The sequence below is a fragment of the Vulpes vulpes genome, chromosome 8 (assembly GCF_048418805.1).
Source record: "Vulpes vulpes isolate BD-2025 chromosome 8, VulVul3, whole genome shotgun sequence".
NCBI lineage: Eukaryota > Metazoa > Chordata > Mammalia > Carnivora > Canidae > Vulpes > Vulpes vulpes.
The window spans coordinates 18,347,130-18,360,744 of record NC_132787.1 but is presented as its reverse complement, the minus strand read 5'-3'; the positions used below and the strand labels follow the sequence as shown (position 1 = coordinate 18,360,744).

Here is a 13,615-nt window from a genome sequence, read left to right as displayed (position 1 = left end):
TTTCTACGTACAGATTGCAAAAAAAGAGTAACTATCTCTGCCATATTAAAGCACTTGTACAGTGCAGTCGCTTTTATGGTTGTTAAATATCTTCAGAATTTCTAAAAAAGAGCAACGCTGATCAGTTATCTCTTCAGAGGTAGAGGGCTTTCTGTCTGGTTTCTGGAACTTGACAGCTCCACAGAACTAACTAATCCCTCCCTGGGTGATAGGTTGAGACACCTGGTAATCTGCCCAGGGTGAGGCGGCTCCTCCATAGCAGACCAGTGCTACCACCCACATTTCCTGATTCTTGGACTGGCGGTGCACCCCTCTTCTGGGCCAGCAAGGCAACCCCAAAAGGATGTTATGCACCTTGGAAAACCTCCAAACGTGATATAAATATACACCACTTGCACCATTGATGATGGGGTCCTGGATTTCTGGACATCAACCGATCTTTCCATTTTGGGGTAAATGGTGGTCTAAACTTACGAACTAATAATAACCAAAATTGTAATGGATGCTGATTTTATGAGCTACATGCCCAAAAAGGTTTTAACTGAAAGGATCATTGGGGATGAGAATAGTACATTTTCATACAAGCCATTTGATAGACACTAAAGTCATCAATTCTGTTGTGTCATTTTTATTTTGCTGATATTATAACCACTTCTTTGCTGATATTGTAACTACTTCTTGTAGTTATTTCTTCTCTTTAAGTTAATGACTACTAAAAACAAAAAATAATGAAGAATGCTATTCTTGCAAGTATTTAATAAGTATTAATAATTATTAGCATTGTATTTAATTAAATTTAATTATAATAAGTATTTGAATTTGATTGTATTTTGTTTTTCAGTGCTATTGAAGAACCATTCAGCAGATTTTTTTTTACATCAAAACTTCAAGAATAATCATAAAAAATTATAATATTTCCATATATAATATATATGGTATTGTGAGCTTCTATCTTAGTCAATTCAACCTAAATGCAAGATTTGACAAGTATCTGTTCTTTTAAAATGCCAAAAGATATCAGAAAGTTATGTTTTGCTATTATTGGGAGATATAGATCTAAGTAAAGGTGATTTGGAAACTAGGTGAAGAAATTAAAAACAAACCACCCATAAGTACATTGGCATTGATTATTGTTACTAATATCCTATAGATTTATTTGTCTAAGATGCACATCCTTCACACATCAGATCAAAAGTTTCATTTTTCCCCCAGAAACTGACTCTAATGAGTACAATTAAGAAACGATGAACAAAACTTGACATGTGTGTAATGAAAAGAGAGAAGTATAGGCATAAAGTCTATGCCATGAACACCTTACATGAGTTTTATATATTGGGTGCCTTGTCTGTGTATAAAAATGGTAATTCCTCTTCCTCTGAGAACCAAGAATTCTGAAAATGTACAGTCAAATTATACTCCATTTACCACAAGTGCACACCACCTCACCTGACCCATCTGTTTGTCAATCTTGAAACAAGTCTCAACCAATCAGCTGTGCCATAAATCATTTTTTTAGACTTCTTTGGCTTGTTTTAGTCTAGATTTAAACATAAAAGTTCCATTCAAGTTGGGAGACTGCAGTGGTTCTCCAGCCTAGCTGCATATGGGCAGCCGGCCTCTCCAAGATGCCCAAAGGGCCCCAGGTGACCCCTCAGTCCAGCCAGGCTCGAGAGCCCCTTGTGTGAAGGAATACTTCTCAACTATTAGCTGAATGTGGCTCTGGAATGTTTAGTAGAGACAGTGAGAAGCCCCACATTTGTTTTTATTCCCCCTCAAGTTACAGTTTTTGTGGGTCGGTTTGTAGAGAAGTTTGGATTTCCTCATTTAGTCCTGTTGAAAACACTGTACACCCACCACAAACCCCTGTGTCAAATGAGGGATGATCTATGGTGCATGTCACAGTCTCCTGCTAGAGGCCGTGAGGTATTCTAGGAAGTTGTAATTAAAGTGCTGGCGATCCTCTATGTTTTGTGATAAACTTCAAAATAAACAAACCCAACAGAATGGATCTCAGGATTCCCTAAGATATGATGTCTTTTCCTCCAAGGTATTTGAATCTTTGGTTTAGTTTACCCAGGTGACGTCACTGAACCGTGTTTTATGAATACTGTTAACAGCCTGAAAACATCTGGGTCACTTAAAAAAATCCTGAAGAATTCTTAAGGTTGAAATAAACTTGTAGAGCCATTCTCGAGGCTCCCACATCAAAGGACTGCCACTCACTGGGAATCTTAAAGGCAAGGAGGACCGGTTGTAGGTAGGACAGGAAAACAGGTTAGGTAGATGGGCAGTCAGCGGGGGATAGATATAGTCAAGGAACTCTAAATGTAGCTGAGAAAGAAAAGAAAGTGCTGCTCAGAGTAGCACAGTCACAGATGAAATTCTGATCATTGACTCAAGGGTTCAGCCAGACTAAAGCAACTCCTGTCTTGTCCTCAGCCAACTTCCCTTCTCCCGAGGGCACCCTATGTATTTAAGGATCCAGTGCAAAATGGAATTGCAGGACCCCTCGTTCAAAAACTATTAAGAATTTCAAGCAAAGCCTTCAACCAAGCACAGCGGGCTTTTGAGGGCAGGACCCTGAGGGACCACATGAACTGCAAATCCATGAGGCTGGCTCTGTGGTCCCATCTCAGAAAGGGGCCATCACCTCTCCTGCCAAGCTTTTATTAGGGAAATGGTTTTATTTTATTTTATATTTTATTTTATTTTATTTTTAGGGAAATGCTTTTATTAGGGAAATCTGGATATATCTCCTTGATTAGCCAGGGCACTCTGTTTTTATCGATAAGAATGAATTCCACATATTAGTTCATGTTATAAGAACCAAATAAAAATAGTTATAAAATACACTTAATATCTTTGAAAAATAACACGTGATTTATTTTCTTATAGGCACCATTTAACTATGAAAACTATTTCATTGGCTACATCCCAGTGACATTATTAAATCGGGATAAAAATATCTGACCCAACAAACAGTGCTTATTTTTAATGTTCAGAGGGATGCCAGTGTGCGCACACAGAGTGAGCCAGAGTGACAGTAAGAAAGAGTGGGGGAGGGACAGAATGAAGGGAGAGATTGCTGGGTGTGGGGAGAGGGACAGGGGAGGGAAGGAGGGAGGGACACACACAAGAAGTCATGGGGAGAGAGAAAAGCACCCAAAAGAAGGTAGAACCAATCTCCAGAAGGCCACATGACCCCTTCCTTCAGAAACTTTTAGGCTGTAGCCACCATTTTAATCATTCCCACTAATGTACCCTCATACCTTTAGCAGCACTTCAAGTAAGGCATAATTTTGTTTTTCAAAATTTGGGGCTTAGTCTTTTCCATTAACTTCCTAAGTGTGGATTTTGGTCACAGATTATTCTATAAAGTTGTGATTAAAGTCTCAGATACTGTTTTTAGCTAGCACTTCATGTTTTTTCCATTTAGGGGTGGACTGATCATTTAAAATGAACACTGTGGTACATTTCTTGGCCTTAGGGTATAAAAGTATGATTTTGAGGAAAATGAAAATATTTCTTAAAAATTATTAAATTTTTTTTATTTTTGAGAATGAAAATATTCTAAATAGAATTTTGGATAAATTTCTGATATATAAGGTTGAAAGACTATTAGAAACAGAAGATCTTAGTGGCAAGAGATACACTGTTGGATTATTGATGCACATAAATACATGTATGCTAATTCAAATTTGCAATCCTTTGCATTTAAAACATTCCTTGCAACATCCCTTTCCAAAGAAGTTCTTTTAACTAGACTTACCTTGACAAAAAAATAATAACACCAAGGGGCATTACTTCCTGATTTTGTGTTGAAAAGAAGCAGGCTTTTTACCCTGCCCTGGCCTGAGCATGTGAAATCTGCGTGCCTTTCAGGCTACTACATCTGCAGGCCACCTGGCTCCCCAGAGTGGTTCCTCTTCTTCTTCTTTTCTTTTTTGTAAAATTTATAATAATGACCAAATTAGAATCAGGTGTTCCAATTTCTTCAATTCCAAAATATATTATCACTCAAACACTGAAGTCAGATTCCTAATTTCTTTAGCTTTAGCAAGTGAATAATCCATATGAATTTTTTGAGGGGCTGTCACAACTTTACTTTGTAATTTAGATTTGTAATTTTTGTATGATCACTTCTAAAAGCTGCTATTAAACCTACTATGTACAGAGAAAAAAATGTGCGTGTGTATATATATTAAATATTTTATAAGTTATGAAATAAATAACTCTAAAAAACAAATGTCAAATTGTAAGTTTAACTTTGCTGCCTCTATCTTTTAAATATAAATATATATTTTTTAAATTATGAATTTAGACATTTTTTCCCTAGAGTTTTTGAGCATTCTTCACAAAATCTCCAAAATTAACAAATACAGAACCAAGCATTCTGGATTTCCATCAGTCATGTTCTAAAGCACAGAGTTCTCATTAAGCCTCAGTAGACAAATCAATAGAGCTCCTTCCAGCTGTTTTAGTCTATGAAGATTCTGTGATATACTGTACAGATTTTTCAATGGTTAAATATAGTTTTCAAAAAAATAATAAATCTCTGGATGACTGAATGTTAAGATAACAAAGTAGAACATTTCTCTTAGTTAATATCTTTAATATTTGTCACGTAGAATATACTATTTTTTTCTCCACCAAAATAACAATATATGTGGAGTCAGAGAAACATTTATGATTCAAAAAGCACTTTTGAAATCTTAGAGCAGAACCACTACTCTAATAATACTTGTAATAAAATTAAAATAATCTGAAACATTTCCATAAAGAATTAGGGGTACCAAGATCCTTGATTTTCCCCTAGGGATAAAATACCCATACACAATTCCAGAAGCTTCCTTTTTGATATATTGGGCAATGGGAAAAGCTTGCATCAGAATGAAACTTCATTTACTCTTCACTTGGGCTCTAGCAATATCCTCAGGGGGATATTAGACAAAGCTCACTTGATAATAGCCCTTTCCCCCATATATCCCAGAAAATTCTACAAAAACTATTAGATACTCAGCTCTAGTTCTGGGGAACTAAATGAGCTACTTCTTGGTGGAATTTCCCAAATGATTTCTCCCAGAGATTTTATCCTCTTTGAAGCATCTCATCTCATGAAGAAGAACTGCTCTGCCTTCAAAGCATTTTAAGCCTCTATTTCTGGGACATAAAAGTCTACATTAAGAGATAGAATTAGATTCTAAGGCTGGGAAAGCAGAGAAGCAGATGAAGGGAAATCTGGAATTAAAACCAACAAAAATCTGCGAAGTGTGTAGTAGTTGTTTTGCTTCCTCTCAGCCTTTCGCTCTTGCTCCTTTTGTATTCTTCCGGGGAAATGCAAGTCTCTCAGCACAGGGTTACCAGCAGGTGTCCCAAAATGTGCCTCCCTGAATTCAGAGTGAGGGGAAAGCTTCTCTGTTGGCTACTGCTGATGTGAAGGCCTCCATCACTTCTTCCTCTTCCAGAGGCACCAGCGCTGTCCAACGAGACTGGGTCAAATGCTGCTACGTTTGATCCTTTTCTCGAACTTCTTGTAATCGCTTCTCAAGGCGATCCAATTTGGCGAGATTTTCCTGCAGGAGTTTGCTGTCTGGAACCAGCTGTAAGGCTCTCTCATAATAAGCTCTTGCGGACACATAGTTTCCCTGTGGGGAGAAAAAAAGAAAACAATTATATTCTGATCCATGAGACAGCTCTTGGAGAATGGGGAGACCAAGAGGCAGGCCTTCTGGCTCAGTTTAACGTGTATGTCCTTAGAAGGAAACCTGTCTGCACGGATAATTTTCCCTTATCTGTTGGTGCTTTTGGAGAATCCATTTGTTTTAAGTACCAGACCAGCTGGAGAATGTGAAGGATAAGAGTTATACCGTAAGGTGAAATGGCAGAAAAACAGATTTTCAATTCTACTAATGTAGGTTATGAGGCGATCATTTCATAGTGCTCTCGTGGGGTTGGCGCTATTCCTTGGTAGTCAATGCAGCCAAGGCTAGACATCCAGAGAGAGAAAGAGTGAAAGAGAGGGGAAGGAGGGAGATTGTGGGAAATGTTTTCGAAACTGCAAAAGTAGTGATGATTATATAGTTTGGAATCCACTATACCTGTTTAATGGTAGAAATTATTTTAATATCCGACTGACGACATAAAAGCAACTTTTGCCTAATATGAGCTTTAATGTAAATGCAAGCTTTTTTATAATGAAAAAAAAATTAATAAGAATATAGAGTCAGAGCAGCCCTGGTGGCCCGATCCTGGAGACCCGGGATCGAGTCCCACATTGGGCTCCCTGCATGGAGCCTGCTTCTCCCTCTGCCTGTCTCTCTGCCTCTCTCTCTCTCTCTCTCTGTGTCTCTCATGAATAAGTAAATAAAATATTTAAAAAAAAAGAATATAGAGTCAAATGTGGGCAGCCCAGGTGGCTCAGTGGTTTAGCACCACCTTTGGCCCAGGGCCCGATCCTGGAGACCCGGGATCGAGTCCCGCGTCGGGCTCCCTCCATGGAGCCTGTTTCTCCCCCTGTGTCTCTGCCTCTCTCTCTCTCTCTTTGTGTCTCTCATGAATAAATAAATAAAATCTTTAAAAAAAAAGAATATAGAATCAAATGTACCCAAGGTATGTGACAATATGAACCTCCTGGATCCTCTTAAAGCAGGAAGGAAGGCATGTCACCCCTGACCTGCTAAAGACACCTGTCACCACCCTCTGTTGGCCCCATCTGCTTTTGTTCAATGGCTTTCTAACTGGAAACCATGTGTGCCGTCCTTGATGGTTCTGGACAAATTAGTCACAATTATTGTCTCCCATAGCCCTTTTCTGCTACTAAATTTTACCTTTCTTATTTGGTCCACCCTCTTTCAGATCTGTGTCCTGCCACATCTCAGAACCATGATGGTCAGAGTTCTCTCCACTCCCCCAAATTTCAATTTACTCTATTTTATTCTCAATCAAACCTCCACGTGGATGAACACCGGTTACTCTCTGAACTCCCATCACAATTTAAAACAGGATTCTAGGTGAAAGTACTAGATAGCAACTAATACTGAATGCTTAACTATCCTCCAAATGAGTTAATGCATGTGAAGAGCTCAGACAGACAGTACCTGATGCTGGGCGAGCACTCAATCTGATACTACCATTGTTGTCATTATTAAGCGACCATCCAGCCTTGTGCAAACACCATCTATTTATTACAGTACTCACTCAACATACTGGTAAAAAAGAGAGTGGAAATGACAGAAAAGGAAATTGTACATTGGGAATCCAGGCTCTGACACACGCACAAAGGGAAACACTTCTGGTTATTAACCCTGATTCTCATGAGAGGCTAAACAGAATTCTGAACAAGTGAGAACCTGGATTTGCTACATTCAATTATTTTTTTTTTCAACTCCAGCATTTATCCTCCAAGTATCTTGTGATGTTTATTAGGTTTAGCACACACCTGTAGACAACTAAACATTTGTTGCCCTTAGAGTGCTCTCAAACTGTTTGTATCACAGTTGACTTTGAAATTGTTCTGCTCAGTTTTATCTGAATTTAGGCCTCAGCTCGGTGCCTTGGCATTTCCTTCTCTGATTATCAGCTTTCTTTCACGTAAAATCTACTGCTGGAGTTATCTTCTCTCACTCAAATTGCTCTTTACTTGATTAAACTAGAAGCTGTATTTTTTTTAAAGTTATATCCCTTGATTCAATGCCCCCAATTCTGAGATGCTAAGATAGGGAATCTGAGTTCTCTAATTTCAGAAATGTGCTATCTATTATGATAGCCACCATGCCACATAGCTATTCAAATTGAAATCAATTATGATAAATTAAGAGTTCAGTTGCTCAGCTGTACCAACCACATTTTAAGGGCACATCAGCAATAGGGGCTAGTGGCTGCTGCCTTGGACAGCGCAGATATAGAACATTTCTGACATCAGAGTTCTACTGCACGATGCCATTCTAGAAAATGCACATAGGGACAGTACTAAAAATAGTACTTTGTGGTATGGCCCAGTTGATGTGACTCTTTGTTTAAAAAAAAAAAGTTATTTTAGCTTTTTTGGTCTATCCATTTCATCCCTTATAAAGCTTCATAATAATTATCTTTTATTACTAAGCAGTATAAGCAAGGGGCAACTCCCTTCTCATCTCTTCATGCCACCTCCTTGCAAAGCTTTATTGTAGCTTCCAACCTTGCCACAGCCCTCAGTATCCTAAGCTACACCCAGGCTCGGGGAAGGATGTGAAGCCTGGAATGAGCTAACACAGCTGATGTGCACACTAGCTGGCAATACAAAGGATGGAAAATTAATGATGGCTCTTTAGGACCCAATAATAATAATCTTGCATCCTAATGGTGCCATGTAAATGACCATATCCAAGTTATGTGCCTGGTTTATATATTTATACTGGATTGTATCACATGAATTCACTGATAGTAGATGATTTTTCAACTCCAAACATAGCAATTTTATACTGTTCAATCTCATACATAATGTTTGCAAAGATGAAAAACTGCATAAACTAATTTTTAATCCATGTTTGTAACATTTTTTTATAATGATTTTATTTATTTATTCATGAGAGACACAGAGAGAGGCAGAGATATAGGCAGAGAGAGAAGCAGACTCCATGCAGGGAGCCCGATGTGGGACCCGATCCCGGGACTCCAGGATCAGGCCCTGAGCTGAAGGCAGACGCTCAACCACTGAGCCACCCAGGCGTCCCTAGTGTTTGTAACATTAAAGTAACACTCAATAGATCCTTCTTCAACCTCCAGACACTTATCAGGGCAAGTACCTCTACATTTAAACCATTGAATTTACATGTTAATCTGAGAGTTCAATGAATGTACTATTTTTCCTATATTTCCAGCTTTTTTGGATAGTCTTGAATGTACTTATTGTATCTTTTTTAAAAAAAGATTCATGTATTTATTTGAGAGCAAGTGAGAGAGAGAGAGAGAGAGAGAGAGGGAGAGAGCATGAGTGGGAGGGGCAGAGGGAGTTGGAGAGAGAATCCAAAGCAGACTCCACGCTGAGCCCAACATGGGGCTTGATTTCACAACCCTGAGATCACTACTGAGCTGAAACCAAGAGTTGGCTGCTTAAACAACTTCACCACATAGCACCCCTACTTATTTTTAAATTAACAACCAGACCTATTGGTTTAAATGAAGGCACATGCCATCTAAAAATATATTGAACATATTATTTTAAAATATAACTATTTGGGGGGTTGGGGTGACTGGGTGATGGGCACTGAGGGGGGCACTTGGAGGGATGAGCACTGGGCGTTATGCTAAATGTTGGCAAATTGAACTCCAATAAAAAAAAACTTAAAAAATAACTATTTAACAAACTATTTAAATATTTAAAATTAGATTACTATTTTAAAAGTAAGTTCAGGGTAGCCTGGGTGGCTCAGCAGTTTAGCACTGCCTTCAGCCCAGGGTGTGATCCTAGAGACCTGGGATCGAGTTCCACATCGGGCTCCTTGCATGGGGCCTGCTTTTCCCTCTGCCTGTGTCTCTGCTTCTCTCTCTTTGTCTGTCTCTCATGAATAAATCAATAAAATCTTAAAAAAAAGAAAGTAACTTCATATTGCTGGACACTTGAGAAGATCATTAAGGTCAGAGCTCAGGTTATTCTGCTCTGATAAATGTCATGTTTGTCCCTCTATTAGAGCATGGCTGGCATTCACATCATAACTATCCCATTATCCCCTTCTGGCTATCTAATCACGAGTCACCTTTGTATTTTGTTGTGTTTCTGAGAGTGGCAGTTTCTAATTAATAGTAAACCTTATTAGACTTTTGTTCAAATGATAATCACTATATTGCTATTTTATCAATATAAAGATTGATAGAAGCCTGGAAATAGGTTAGCTAAACAAGAGTTATCCTTTAAAACATGTCAGACCATGGCATTTCTCCCTAACACATCTGGCATGGCATAAGAGCCGAAGACCCTACACTCCCCTTTAAGGCTCTCACAATCTGGCCCTGTGACTTCTTTGACCCTGACTTTTACCATATTATCTCATTTGCCTCCTCCCTGTTCTTCAAACACAGCAAGTACTCTCATACCTCAGGTCCTTTGCACATGCTCTTTTCTTGTTTTGCCACATGGTTTGTTCCTGTCAGGTCTCTACTCAAAATCACTTTTTAAAGTGAGGCCTTCTCTAATCACCTTAAGTGTAAATTTTAGTCCTTACCACATGGCACTTCCTATCTTCTTTCCCTCTCTCTTTCTCCATTGCACCATGGTATGTTTATGTATATATACATACATGTATGTGTTTATTTATTTATTGCCTGTCTCCCTTCCTAAATGTTAGCTCCATGAAGACAGGAAGTTCAGCCTTTCTTGTTTAGTGTTCTATTCTTAGTGTCTGAAGAAAGAGTACTTAGCACATAACATGCTCTGTATAAATGTTTGTCAAATGAATAGATGAATGAATGAATGAATGAGTGATAGTGAGTTCTTGAGCTCATTGCTTATAGACAGCAGTCTTCCCAAGGGTCATTCTTAATGATTTGCTCAAAGGTAGCTTTTTCTTTTGGAAAAACAAAAACCAAGAATCAAACCCAAGAACAACCTTATGTTTCAGTAAATGACTAGGGAGTAAAAGATACACTAGTTACAAGAAATAATCAAGTAATATTTAAAGTAACACTGTGGTCTTGACCATGAGTTAAGCTGTAGGACAATGACCTACAGGAAGTTCCAACAAGGCTTAGTTCACATAAGCAAATTTTATTTGCTGTACGATATTTCTCTTAAGTATATATGATTTTCTTTATGTTCCATAAAATCATGGCATTTAATTTGTATAGATTTAGTTTTCAAATGACTTCATGACATTCAATATGTAGATAATACAAAGTGAACATAAACTGCCCTAGTTTCACTTTTAAACACCTATAGGTTTTGGCATTTAAATAATTCACAGAGGGAATTAACAATATTTTCTCAATCTTTTGAGAGAAGACAGAAAGAAAAAATGCAAAGAAAAACCCATCCACATGGAAGGGCATTACTCTCCTACCTTGATGTGTTGGATTCCACCCATGTTCATCCAGGCCTGCGCTTGATCTGGATTTAGCTCCACGGCTGCTTTATAGCTCTAAATAGATAAAAAACATCTTCAGGTTGAGAAATGAGAACCCATGTTTAATGCTACAGGATGGTGGCAACCACTTTCTTCATACGTGAGAATGTAAATGGTTAACACAATGAAACTGGACACTTCTAGCTCACAGGTGTTCCCGTTTATTTCAATTATTTTCCAGAACTGATGATTTGGAAGTGGAGGAAACTGAAATGTGTAATTTGCTTGCAGAGACTGAGGATGCCTGCAGGGAATCCAGGTGATTTTATTATAGTGCATCATTTCTCACTGGCCTTGACCTGCAAGAAAACTGCTTTGGCCTTTTCTCTATAGATGGGAGTTTTTAAGAATATTTTTTTAATAATCACAGAATCTTAGAATTTAGTGTTTTCCCACTCAGCTCAGCCCTAGTAGTATCACCTTTCACAATATCATTAGCCTGGTTATTCGGCCTATGCTGAAATTCTTGCAGTAACAAGACGCTCATTTCTTCCTTGAGGACATCCATTTTCCTAGGGGATGGTTTCAATCATTAAAAAGCCTTCCTTTTTCTTTTGCCACAAGGTCTTCAAATGTCTGAAGATATTTACTTATCTCTCAAATACTTCTTTTGGTCTGGAAATGTGTATCCCATTAAACGTAACATCTGTGAGGCATATTTGTAATATTTTGCAGGTTGTTTTACATCACTGACATGCTCACCACTGGATCTTAATTTAAGAGTTAAGAATGATCACCTTAAATAAAGCTAAAGGCTAAGAGAGTTGCTTCAATTACAAAGCTAAGTATCTGTGTATATTTTAATGCTCTTTGCCATTTTCATTGATGAACAGATTTATAAAGTAAATAGAATCTGGCCCGTCCCTCCTCCATTTCTGTTTTAAGAGAAATAAGCAAACAATAAGAAACTATACCTTTAAAGAGCTCCTAAAATAAACCTGAAGAATGTGTCTCTTGGGTTAATTTATATCAACAGAGATGAGAGTTTAGGATAGAAATTAAGAACCTGAATTTAAATCCTGGCTCCGTCTTTTACCCTCCATGACCTTAAGCAAGTTACATAACCTCTGAGTCTCAGTTTTTTTCAACTGTAAAATGAAGACAATGATCATAGTTTTCCTGTATGACCTATATGTTGAGATGATTAAATTACTTAATATGTGTAAATCATATATAAAAATGCTAACACACTGCAACTGCGATTATTAGGTCACAGCCCCACCTGCTTCCTTCATAGATCTACCACTTTATTAACTGATTGATTGATTAATTAGTTAATTTATTTTAAGTAGACTCCATACCCAGTGTGGAGCCCAGTGTGAGGCTTGCACTCACAACCCTGAGATCACAAGTCAGATGCTTAACTAATTAAGCCACCCAAGCACCCCAATCTAGTCACTTTAAAATGGCTATTTGATTTATTAGTTAAAGCAACTAGTTAGTTAAAATCTTTTTAAAAAAATTTTTTATTGATTTATTTTAGAAAGAGAGAAAGCACAAGCCAGGGGAGAGGCTGAGGGAGATGGAGAAGTAGACTCCCCATTGAGCAGGGAGCCTGATGCAGGACCTGATCCCATGGTCTCAGAACCATGAGCTGAGCTGAAGGCAGACACCTAACTGGCTGAGCTACTCAGGTGCCCCTACTTTTGTTTTCAATAAAATGTGTAATATACAGACAGATACTGATACCAAATAACTTCACAACTAAATTACAGATTCAGGGATGCCTGGTTGGCTCAGCGGTTTGGTGCCTTCCTTTGGCCCAGGGCATGATCCTGGAGTTCCAGGATTGAGTCCCGCATCGGGCTCCCTGCATGGAGCCTGCTTCTCCCTCTGCCTGTGTCTCTGCCTCTCTGTGTCTCTCATGAATAAATAAATAAAATCTTTTAAGAAATTACAGATTCATTAAATTGTCGTGCTAGGTATTAAAAAATGTTCACATGTTAAGGTACTAAAAATGTTCACAGGGCAGGGGTGCCTGGGTGGCTCAGTCAGTTAAGTGTCTGACTCCTGACTTCAGCTCAGGTCATGATCTCAGGGACTTAGATTGAGCCCCGCGGTGGGGCTCTGTGCTCAGTGGGGAGTCTGCTTTCCCTCTCCTCCTCTCTCTGCCCCATCCCCTGTTCAAGCATTCTCCTTCTCTCTAAAATAAATAAATAAATCTTTTTTAAAAAGTCTTCACAGGGCAGAGAATAGTACACAATTTCTGCTTCCAATATGCCACTGTTTAAGAATTCACGTTCAAGTTAGTTTTCCCAAAGATCTTTACATGTGCCTTCCAATATTTATAAATCAACTCACTGTTTTCAAAAACAATAATATCACTTAAAATTTTACTTTTCTCATGCTATATATAGTGTAATTTTATGGCTTCTTTAATTCCTACTTGCGGCTTTACCAGAAATGCTTGGTATTTCTAAAACATTTCTATGTGCTTGTAAGATCTTTTTTGATTTCAAACTGTGTATAAATTTTATTTGGAAGCTGTAGATACTGAATGCCTATAAGATGCAGGCATT

General features: G+C 38.2%; 1 protein-coding gene across 3 annotated transcripts in view; it reads right to left on the bottom strand.

The window, feature by feature from the left end:
• Positions 1-2,857: 2,857 nt before the first annotated feature.
• TMTC1 (transmembrane O-mannosyltransferase targeting cadherins 1) overlaps positions 2,858-13,615 on the bottom strand; it is a 267,311-nt gene continuing 256,553 nt past the window's right edge. For 2 of the 3 annotated variants that reach the window (XM_026000063.2, XM_072765654.1), the window contains 2 exons: positions 11,034-11,111; positions 2,858-5,645 (listed from right to left, as the gene is read on the bottom strand). In XM_026000063.2, the coding sequence (XP_025855848.2) occupies positions 5,505-5,645; positions 11,034-11,111 (219 nt within the window). In that variant the 3' untranslated portion in view covers positions 2,858-5,504. The remainder of the gene's footprint in view (positions 5,646-11,033; positions 11,112-13,615) is intronic. The other variant, XM_072765653.1, reaches the window with a different exon arrangement.